Raw genomic sequence first — 11,875 nt, forward strand, 5'->3', positions numbered from 1 at the left:
TATCTCGGAATTTTTGTTTTTTTGATGTTTGTTTTTTTATTTTTTAATTTGCTTTGTTTATATGGTTTGTAGTCTTTATTGTGTGAAGGTGCGCATGATGTGTCTTTGGTAATCCGTGTGAGATTAAGATATGTTTCACTTGATTTTTTTTGTTTGGTTATTTGTGTGATTTGTGCTGTAGTATTATTTGTGTGAGTATTAGGCTTGGATCACTCAAATTTTATTTTTTTATCATTTGTGTGATTTGTGTTTGTCAAATTGCTTAAGTGTTTTAATGGGTCAAATCACTCAAGTTCCAAACAGATTAGATTGATCCAAGATAAATGAGAGTTGCAGTCAGCACCACTCGAACCATTGTCATCAAGCTAAGGAGGCCCCTTCCATCCTAGGAGGTGATTCGCGACATTATCAATTAGGGGCGGCCGGGGGAGACAGAATTTTTTAGGTGAGCATCAGCAAATCATTTTCCGAACAATAAACAGGAGAAAAGTTCATATGTAGCAATTTTGGACTTTGGACAAGCTGAGTACAGGGGGAAAAGCTAAGATAAAGTGCAATTCTTGTTCAGTCATGCGCCATATATAAATACTATATCTGATCTAGCATCGCATTTGGGTCTACAATGCACTCAGCGCTCTCGGTCGCAAAACATGATATGTGAAGCAATGCAAGTTTAACCTCCATTCTTGGTGAAACTGCTGTGCAGTTATCTTGTTGGAAGTGAAACACTGGAATGGTAATTCTTTATTGTTAAAGGGAATAAAACGTTGATCACTGTTCCAGGCAATATATATTTTCATATATAGTCCCAACACCTTTCTATTCTATCTATCTAAAAAAATATAGCCCGTCATCAGTAGTATGCCAGCAGCAGCCAGGCAACTTTATTTAAACAACCTTAATAAAAAGAAAAAAAAAAAGGAAAGCTCAACCGCTTGTATCTGTAGAGATACAGAGTTCATGCATTAGCCAAACAGACAGGCAGAGTAAAAAAAAATGAAATAGGAGGAAGTGAAAAAGTGAGAGGCCGGTGAAACTAAACAAGGACAGGAGCAGGAGTCGCTCGCGCAGCTGCTGCCGCCGGCGACGTTGGTGGTGCTGCTGCCGCCGGCTTGCCCCGGCCCATGGTGAAGCCGCGCGTGCCGTCGGGCATCCTCGGGCCCTGGGGAGGATGAGGCTGATGCTGCCTGGGGCTGAAGGGGCACTTCTGGGAGGAGGCAGAGGCCGCAGCAGACACCTGCTGCTGCCTGCTGCCGCCGGGGCTGGACGGGCACTGCTTCTGGGACGACGACGACGAGGTGCGGGGGCTGGACGGATCGAAGTGGCCGGCCATGCCCGCGGGAGCCGACTGCGGGCTCTGCGGCGCCGTGATGTGCAGCTTCGTCGTCCCTCGTCCTCGAGCCCAGCCTTTCTGCTTGCTGCCACCATTATTCTGCTGCTGCTGCTGATCCTCCTGGTGCTGCTGGACGTGAGCGTGAGCATGAGCTGCTGCTGCCGCCGCCGCCGCCTCGGCAGCAGAGTAGTCTGCTGTTGGCGAGTCGGATGACATCTGGGAGGAGTGCGGCGAGTCGTCGTCGGAGCCCACAAAGTGGTCGAAGTCTGCCCGCTTCAGCCTCATCACTGACTTGGGCTGCAAAACCAAAACATGCATGCATGCATTAGTTTTTACTGAATGCAGATAAGGAACTCAAGGAGAGGAAATGAAGTTCGAGGATCAAACAAACCGAGCGCCTGAGCACTGTGCGGACACGGAGCCCTTTCCTCCAATTCCGTTCGTCATTCAGCTTCTCCACCTGGTATATATGGTACACATCATAGATAGACAAAGGTAATCAAATTAATTAGATTCCCTGTTCCTGGGAAATTAATTACTAGGTAAGGCACTCACTGCTTTCTCGGCTTGCTGTGACGTCTCGTACTCCACAAGTGCGTGCATCTTTTATTTTTAGGATAAGATAGTGTAAAAAAACAAGGTAAAAAGAGTGTTAGTGTGAACCTCCTGTGTGTATATATGGTGCCTTGAATTAATGCTTCAGTTTAGAGAGAGCACATATATAGCATGTGTGAATGGATGGATGGATGAATGAATGAAATACCTTGTTGCTCACTAGCGTGTCGGACTTGGAAGCCCTTGCAGTGCTAGGCTCTTGTGGATGGCATATCTTGATGTTCTTCACACTGCATTGCATGGCACTCAGTGTTAGTTCATCACTTGCATGCATTACTGTCAGTGTTAGCTGCATGCATTACTGTATGTATCTGAAACGCATGTGTGTGGTGTGCAGTTTGAGTAGTAGAAATTGTATGTGTGCCTTGCTGACCTTCCGACAACGCCAAAGATCTTCTCGAGGCTGTTCCTAGACGAGTCCTCTGGCAAATTCTCCGCTATGATCATGCGGGACTGCAGGAATGAAACACGAGTTTCAGTTGTGTATTACTATATTGTTTACTGCATATATATGTTGGGTCAGAATTCGTAGATTGAGAGGATCGGATAACACGGTTGAAGTTGAAGAGCCAAGCCACTGGCTGATCACTGACCTGAAGCTCTTCCTTGTGTTTCTCCGTGAATGGCTGCCTGCGCCGAACTTTCTTGCCGTCGTCACTGACATTCTGCACAAGGAACCAAAGAGCGATCGAGGTTCATTATTATCATAGTTTGATCTATGATACGAAGCTAGCAGGGTTTCGTTTCGTTTCGTTTCATATTGACAGACATCTGTTGCTTACAAGCTTTGTGGAGGTGCGAAGAGCCTTCACCAGCATCTGGTTAGTTGCCCCAAGAGATTTGATCTTCTTCCAGGATGCAATGACTGACAAGGGAACTGGGCAAAACAAGGTTCATTGTTCAGTCACTTAATTTGAGAATGCAGCCTGAACTGAACATTATTGGCCTGCTTTTTCTAGCTAGGATAGATGTCTCAGTCTGACTGACATTGTGACACAATCTCTAATCTGGGAGACTGCTACTACTTTACTTACCATAGCCTTCTGTGTCTTTGTTCATAATCTTGAGCAAGAACTCGTTCGCCACCAGGTTGATGTCGCTGAACTGGTACTCAACCTGTACGTGTATGTGTCCAAGTGCAACAGGGACTCGTTGGTCAATGGTGACTTGCATGCATTTGCTTTGCATCAGAGAATAATAATCCAGCACAGGGCGCCGGCACCTACCTGCTTGACAATCTTCTGTGCGACGTCGGTGGTGGCGGCGGTCCCCTTGGCCTGGGCGCTGTTGCTCCCAGCAGCAGCGGCAGTGGCGGTGGCGGTGGCCGCGCCGAACTTGGCGTGCGCGAAGTCGGGCATGAAGAACACGGGCTCGTGCTCATGGAAGAAGCTCCAGTCGGCGGGCGCGAGGCCCGGCTGCATCTGCATGAAGGGCGAGTAGTAGCCCCCCGCCGGCGCCGACATGGGGCTGGCGGCGGCCGGCGACATGGGCACGAACTCGGGCGCGTGCACGTTGAACTTGAAGGGCGTGGCGGGGGCGCTGGCGCTGGCGCTGGCTGCCGGCCCCGGGGGCGCCACCGCGGCAGCGACGGCGGCCCCGTCTTCGTCGCTCGTGGCGGCCTTGTTGGTGGCACACTTGACGACGACGTCGCTGCTCTCCTGTGCCATGGCGGTACGTACGGTGGTGGTCGGTTAATTGGTTATAATTGACGACGAGCGAGAGGCAAAGTACGTAACCGATCGATGGATCGATCGGCGTGCAGGGGCAGAGGAAGACGTCTATTTATAATTATATATATACATATCGATCGATCAGCGAAGGAGACGGCGACGACGACGACATGGGGAGGCCGGGTAGACCAGTGGTTGGCTACCTCTTGCCCATTTTGTGAAGCGAGAGCGTTTTTCTCCACCCGCGCGCATGCATGCACGACCACGACGTCCTTTCCTTTCCTTTCCTTTCTGGCTATCATCAGACGACGACGGAGACCGTTGACCGCTCGCACGCTAGCTACGTCTCACATGCAGACTATAGATGCAGGGCCAGGCCAACTCCAACCAATGCAAGCCCTCAAATCAAAGCCATTCACTTCGATTTCAAGGCTCTCCTATTTTTGAGATCAGGACATTGAGGGCCTATTTAGCATGGCTTCTCATGAGGAGGCAGAACTATTTTGAAAAAGACATAATAATTTATGGCTTCACCAAAACAACTCCGACTCCTTTTACTTTTTATTTAAAAACGGTTCTTCAGAAAAAACATTTGGTAGGGCTCCTCTCGAGACACCAAAGCCGGAGCCAGAGAGAAGTCCTGTCAAACCGACCCTTACTCCATCTTTTTCACCATCTGTATATATGCATTTGGCAACATGATAATACATAATAAATTGTTTATGATTTCACTATGAAGAGCCATATTTAAATTTATGCATGCAAATATGAAAAGACTTGTTTAGTCATCGCATGCTTTCTCTATGTGGATAAAAATATGATACTCTAGAAATATTTCCCGGGTGAAGTGCTCACCGATATCCATACGCTTGTGGATTATTTCTCTTTGATTCTTCTGTGTGCGTACCCAAATTAAAATTAAAATTCAAATATAGTCTGGATTTAATGATATATATATATATATATATATAGTTCATCGATCATAACATAGTTCGTCACATCTCATCAAATCAAGTGATATAATCCAACAAATGAAGTCTACCAGAACAATTAAACAACTAGCTAGCGCTATATCTTACGCCCACGGATGTTCCACAAAATCGTTTCAAAATTTCTCATGTCCCTTAATCTTTATCTTCAATCTCCCTATATATCTTGAGAAACTCTTACAACACAAGTGGATTATGACTTTGGTATTCCTTCTCCCTAGGCTAGCTCTTTAACCCCCATCTTGATTATATAGTCATAGAGCCCAACACCGTCTTCATCTTATACGTCGTGCATATGTACCATATAGTCTCCATGTTTCAAAATCTTATAGGACCCTATTCATGGCAAAGTGTGATCGCAAAACACCAAATTAATGCTCTCTCTGACATCCTTCCTAGCCATTTCTTGAGCTTTTTCTAAAGTGGCATTTCTTGTTATCGATCTTGTAGGTTTCTGTACATCTCCAGTTCTTCACAAATGTATCCTAAGAAGTATAGATCCCATCTACCAAATAATGACTCATGGTTACTTATTGCCATTCAACCATATACTCAACACAAGGTGAAGTTCCTAAAGGCAGCTGTTGAAATAGGGAAGACCTCCAGAGAACATTGATATTGTTTAGGGCATGTTTGGTTGAGTGCGGTAAGTTTACCGTTCGTCACATCGAATATTTGGACACATGCATGAAGTACTAAATATAGACTATTTACAAAACTAAAAATATAGTTAGAGAATAATTTGTGAGACGAATCAACATTAACATAGCAGAGTTTAGATGATTCCAACCAAGATTGCCGAGTTGATAGTTGACTGAATGACGGGCTAGTACTGAATGCTGCATGTCAGAGTGCCAACTGTGAACACAGACACAATAAATATTAATGGATGAGGTGATGCTCACTAACTATGTTCAGGACAGCTAGCACTGTTCAAAGAGCTAGTTCATATAAATTGAGTAAGTAAGAAAGAGAATTATAAATTAGCGCCTTCTTCACGAAGAGCTAAGTTAAGCTCACATAATTTTCTATGATTCATGTGTCTATGCTTGTATATTTTTTCATACTAGCATTGTTGGGTTACTCTATTTTTTTTAAAGTTCATTCGAGCTAACAAGTTGACTCTACGTTGAATGATGTCCTGGTTACTCCCAAGTGTTTTCCTTTGAGTATTGAAAACTACAAATCTGTTAGTAGGATATCGATGTGGCCTTATTAGTATGATAGTAGTAGTTTATATATAATTAGTAATAGATGTAAAATACATTGCCATATATAGAAAAAGATACAAAACAAAGAGTTATATAGTACTATGTCATGAATTTGGTCATATCACTTGGAAAATATTATTCAAATATAAGAGTTTGACTTATTAGTGCTCCACTAAATGGACTTTGTATACGTGGCAGGAGGAAGCAGCAATCCACTAGTAATTATTCCTACTTAACCTAGTGCACGGCAGCATAGAAGTTCAGAAGGAGTTTATTCGTTTGCTGAAAAGTCATGACTAAAAGTATTGTTTGTTGATTTATTGTAAAATAAAAATATTATTAAATGACTGACAGATTCATATATCTTGTATCCTTGTGTCGGTTGTTATTGGGCTAAATGAGTGTGACTTGTGATGAGTGGAGTGGCCCACAAGAACTGACCCAGGGTTGACTCATTATCTTCCTTGTTTTAAACGGTGGGAGTGAGCTTGGCATTATTGCTTGTGTTAGGTCCTGTTTAGTTTCCCAGCCAAAAAATTTTCATCCATCCCATCGAATCTTTGGACACATGTATGAAACATTAAATATAGATAAAAAATAAACTAATTACACAGTTTAGTTGAGAATCGCGAGACGAATCTTTTAAGCCTAGTTACTCCATGATTAGCCTTAAGTGTTACAGTAACCCACATATGCTAATGACAGATTAATTATGCTTAATAAATTTGTCTTGCAGTTTCCTGACGAGCTATGTAATTTATTTTTTTATTAGTTTCTAAAACCCCTCCCGACATCCTTCCGACACATCCGATGTGACACCCAAAAATTTTTCATCCCCAATCTAAACAGGCCTTAGATGTGTATGCATACCATGGCCTTGTTTAGTTCCCTAGAAATTTTGTAAAATTTTTCAGATTTCCCGTCACATCGAACCTTTAGATGTATGCATGGAGTATAAATATAGATGAAAATAAAAACTAATTGCACAGTTTGGTCGGAATTGACGAGACAAATCTTTTGAGCCTAGTTAGTTCATAATTAAATAATATTTATCAAATACAAACGAAAGTGTTCTTATTCCTATTTTGAAAAAAAATTGGAAGTAAACAAGGCCCATGTTTATTTCTTCGGTTGGTTATGAGATTTCCTTTCCTTTTCTTATATTTATTTTTTTTGCGAGAACACTGTAGGATTCTGTACTTTCTTGAGCTGCATGCCAGGTCAGCAGAGGATGACAAAGTACTCGTAAACAAACAGTAAAAGCTAGCAAATGGAGATGGGGGCACGTGGTGGATGGATCATGAATGAATGGAAAATGAATTGCTGGTTCCTCTCTTCAATTCGGTGCCTTGATTATTATACTACGGCCTTGTTTACTTCTCAAGAAATTTTGCAAAATTTTTCAGATTCTCCGTCACATCGAATCTTTAGACGCATGCATGGAGTATTAAATATAGACAAAAATAAAAACTAATTGCATAGTTTGGTCGGAATTGATGAGATGAATCTTTTGAGCCTAGTTAATCCATGATTGGACAATATTTGTCACAAACAAACGAAAGTGCTACAGTACCTGTTTTGCAAAATTTTTTAGAACTAAACAAGGCCTACTACTAATCTGTTGGACTGAACTTCAGCAGGCAGCTACCCCTACCAAACCCAGCAAGAGCAAGGTATACACACATAGTACAGGTGACCATCAAATTTAAAGCTAGGTTTTCAATGCATTGAATATAACACAAATCTGTTGGTGTTGGACTGAACTTAGGGCTTGTTTAGGCCTTGTTTACTTCCCAGAAAATTTTGCAAAATTTTTTACATTCTCCGTCACATCAAATCTTTAGACGCATGTATGGAGTATTAAATATAGACGAAAATAAAAACTAATCGCACAGTTTGGTCGAAATTGACGAGACGAATCTTTTGAGTCTAGTTAGTTCATGATTGGATAATATTTGTCAAATACAAACGAAAGTGCTACAGTGTCCATTTCCCAAAATTTTTCAGAACTAAACAAGGCCTTAGATGCAAATTTTTTTTGGATTTTGACACTGTAGCACTTTCGTTTTTATTTGACAAATATTGTCTAATCATGGAGTAACTAGACTTAAAAGATTCGTTTCGCGATTTACAGACAAACTGTGTAATTAGTTTTTATTTTTATCTATATTTAATACTTCATGCATATGTCATAAGATTCGATATGACGGGGAATCTTGTAAAGTTTTGAGTTTTTGGGTGTATCTAAACAAGGCCTTAAGCGACAGAGAATTAGGTAGTAGCACATGATTCAGTGTGACTGGCATATAAACAGACAAAAAAAATATAAATACATATACATCGATCGGCCCGATGAGTTCACACGTTCACGTTCACATCCATATCCACATAGGGTTGCATTGCTTTTGCATTGGAATTAAGCAGGAGTGGGTCCGTAGGCAAATTAGCGCACGTCCCCATGTAAGTAAGAACTATAGCCAGTTTGTTTGTCTGAAAAGTTATGGCTGAAAGTATTATTCGTGAATTTATTGTGAGAGAGCGTGCTCGTATATGAGCAATGAAGTACTTCCTCCGTCCCCAACTACCGCTATTTCTAGCAGATTTCAGACAGATTAGTGTGGTAAAGAAAAGACCATTCTACTCTCAATTAATTTAGGTTCCACCATTTAATCATGCACGTTAAGCCATGGTTCTCTGGTTGCAACGAGCTGCATTTAATGCCAACTAAACAGACTCAAACAATTACTATGCGCCAAAGTACTACTCCCTAGAAGAAATTAAATGGGCTTGTGGACCACGGAAGTTCCGAGGAGAATTAAATGGGCTGGTGGACTGAGTATGCTAGTAGAAATAGCAGTATTTGTGGACAAAATTTTCTCCTAAAAATAGCAGTATTTAGGGACGGAGAGAGTATAAGTATATTAGAGGGTTTTCCACCTTAAGGGCATGTGTTCTTAGCATATGGACCATATAATTCATATTGAGATGTGTGCACATATCTCAAGATGAATCATATGGTTCATATGGTAAGAGCACATATATATGTCTTTAAAATCATATTTTACTTTCCAGTCCTTGCATTGCACCTTCAATTAAACAGAGTAGAGATCCTTGCTTGTTGTAAAAAAAAGCATGATGCTTGATCGAGTACGGTGCGATATATGCAGATTAAAACTGCTGAGGCCCAGTCTCAATGCATAGTTTCATGGCACAGTTACCAAGACTATAAACTAGGTAACCGAGCCATAGGAGTTTTATGGGGATGAAACTCTTTTCTCATCTGATGAAACTCCTTCATTTAATGATCCTGCCAAGTCAGTAATTTTGCTTATGTGGCACCCTATTTAATGTGCATGACACTCTCATAAAACATGTATTGAGATTGGCCTAATACCCACCCCCAGATGCATGCACCTTTATTCCATTCTCTAATGTACTACTATTAATTATTATACTCATATCTCTAGCGACAAGAGTAGAAAATAAAGCCGTCGTGACAAGGAAAGCTACTACTCCATAAAGAGAGAGATTGACATGAGGAACAAGAGATTACACGCGCGCGCACATGACACACATAAATACAGTAATATACAATTGCATCTGTATGTTTCACAAAAATTCTAGTTCAAGATTTGTTGTATATAGGCCAACTTTTATATACCGTTTACCACCGATTCTCACTGCCACAAAAATTATTTTAGGAGAGAGATCTTTTTATTTTTATTTTTATTTTAAGAGGAGGGCAAAAGTTATTCCCGTCTCTAGAATTAATAAGCAATAATTTTCGAAGACATACTTCACCTCTAGAAACAAATTAATAGATAGACATGCTTGAGTAAATAGGACCGAGGCCCATCCGCCTGAGTCCACTTGATAAGCCTAAAAAACCATAGTGTGCTCTCTCTTCACTTCTCCAGACACCTCTCCTGTCACATGATCGAGTGGCAAAAAGAATGGCAGCATACATGGCCTATCCAACTCCACGAGCGCCCACATCTTCGATCCAGTCATGCTCGTCCAAGGTGACCTGCCCTCTCTCTTTTCCTCATTCCAATCTCTCGCTACCTTACCATTCAAGAGTAGGGCCTTGTTTAGATTTGGAAATTTTTTAAATTTCGATACTGTAGCACTTTCGTTTGTTTTTGGTAAATATTGTCCAATCATAGACTAAAGAGTCAAAAGATTCGTCTCCCGATTTACAGTCAAACTATGTGATTAGTTTTTGTTTTCGTCTATATTTAATGCTTCATGCATGTGCTGCAAGATTTGATGTGACAAGAAATTTTGAAAACTTTTTGGATTTCAAGGTGAACGGTGAAGACCTAGCTCTCGGAGCAGACATGCATGGTGGCATGCAATCGACTTTAGGCCTTGTTTAGTTGGAGACGTGAAAAGTTTTTAAGTATCGTAGTATTTTTGTTTTTATTTGACAATTATTGTCCAATCGTAGACTAACTATGCTCAAAAGATTCATCTCGCGATTTACAGATAAATTGTGTAATTAGTTTTTGTTTTCGTCTGTATTTAATGCCCCATACAGATGCCGCAAGATTTGATGTGACGTGAAATCTTGAAAATATTTTGGTTTTGGGTGAACTAAAACAAGACCTTAGGTGATAGCTGAATTGCCTCACACGGGCGACGATATGTGCTCGGTCAGAAACCATCCTATAAGGCCTTGTTTAGTTTCGAAAAGATTTCGGATTTCGGTACTGTAGCACTTTCGTTTGTTTGTGACAAATATTATTCAATTATGGACTAACTAAGATCAAAAGATTCGTCTCGCGATTTCCAGTTAAACTGTGTAATTAGTTTTTGCTTTCGTCTATATTTAATGCTTCATGCATGTGCCGTAAGATTCGATGTGACGGGGAATCTTAAAAACTTTTTGCTTTTTGGGGTGAACTAAACAAGGCCTAAATTCGACGTGAGAAGCGAAGAACCTCGAAAGAGTAGGAGTGACCATAAATGAGAGGAGTGGCCTTAAATGAGGGGACTGCTCTAAGGGCCTGTTTAGATTGAGGATGAAAATTTTTTGGATGTCACATCGAATGTGTCGGAAGGATGTCGGGAGGGGTTTTTAGAAACTAATAAAAAAACAAATTACATAGCTCGTCAGAAAACTGCAAGACAAATTTATTAAGCATAATTAATCTGTCATTAGCATATGTGGGTTACTGTAGCACTTAAGGCTAATCATGGAGTAACTAGGCTTAAAAGATTCGTCTCGCGATTCTCAACTAAACTGTGTAATTAGTTTATTTTTTTATCTACATTTAGTGTTTCATGCATGTGTCCAAAGATTCGATGGGATGGATGAAAAAATTTTGGGTGGGGAACTAAACAGGGCCTAAGCAGAAGCGAAGAATCTTAAAAAAAAGGACCGGCCCTAAGTTAGGAGATACTCCAAGGCCTTGTTTAGTTCCATCAAAAAAAATTCTTTGTCACATCGAATCTTTAGACGCATGCATAGAGTATTAAATATAGACGAAAATAAAAACTAATTGCACAGTTTGGTCGAAATTGACGAGATAAATCTTTTGAACCTAATTAGTCCATGGTTAGATAATAGTTACCACAAACAAACAAAAGTGCTACAGTGTCGCGAAATTTTTTCTTCCGGAACTAAACAAGGCCTTAAGGTCCGTTTAGTTTCCTCCGGTAAAGTTTAACTCTTGTAACATCAAATGATATAGTGATTATTAAACTTTAACACCGCTAACCAAACATCTCCTAAGAATTGGTCCGAACTTGTGTTAGAGTAATTAATTGTAAGAACTTGTGTTAATTGATGGTTTGAACTCATATGAGCGAGGTTGGCCATACGCATACCTAGGTTTAATCTAGACCAGGATTATGTTAAATGGTATCAGATCAAAGGTTACAGATGCAAGTTGATGATTTGTACTGGCCTTGTTTAGTTGCAAAATATTTTGTAAAATGCGAATAGTATCAAATTCGTCTGTATTTGACAAATATTGTCCAATCATGGACTAACTAGGCTCAAAAGATTCGTCTCGTCAATTCCGACCGAACTATGTAATTAGTTTTTATTTT

At 40.7% G+C, this 11,875-nt stretch overlaps 1 protein-coding gene across 1 annotated transcript; it reads right to left on the reverse strand.

Moving 5' to 3' along the window:
- LOC8081579 (la-related protein 6C) lies at positions 715-3,707 on the reverse strand. The gene is made up of 9 exons (XM_021454744.1): positions 3,175-3,707; positions 2,983-3,064; positions 2,731-2,825; positions 2,542-2,613; positions 2,322-2,401; positions 2,097-2,178; positions 1,889-1,936; positions 1,725-1,793; positions 715-1,630 (listed from the first exon to the last, which is right to left on the reverse strand). Exons 1-9 carry the CDS (start codon positions 3,613-3,615, stop codon positions 1,037-1,039), a joined length of 1,563 nt encoding a protein of 520 aa, XP_021310419.1. The 5' UTR covers positions 3,616-3,707; the 3' UTR covers positions 715-1,036.

This window comes from Sorghum bicolor, chromosome 2, assembly GCF_000003195.3.
Source record: "Sorghum bicolor cultivar BTx623 chromosome 2, Sorghum_bicolor_NCBIv3, whole genome shotgun sequence".
NCBI classification, from domain to species: domain Eukaryota; kingdom Viridiplantae; phylum Streptophyta; class Magnoliopsida; order Poales; family Poaceae; genus Sorghum; species Sorghum bicolor.

Coding starts and splice junctions, on each gene's coding strand:
- LOC8081579 (XM_021454744.1), bottom strand. CDS start 3,615: ATGGCACAGGAGAGCAGCGACGTCGTCGTCAAGTGTGCCACCAACAAG. Junction 2,614..2,730: donor TTCGCACCTCCACAAAGCTT/GTAAGCAACAGA, acceptor TTCCTTGTGCAG/AATGTCAGTGACGACGGCAA. Junction 1,631..1,724: donor GCACAGTGCTCAGGCGCTCG/GTTTGTTTGATC, acceptor TTGGTTTTGCAG/CCCAAGTCAGTGATGAGGCT.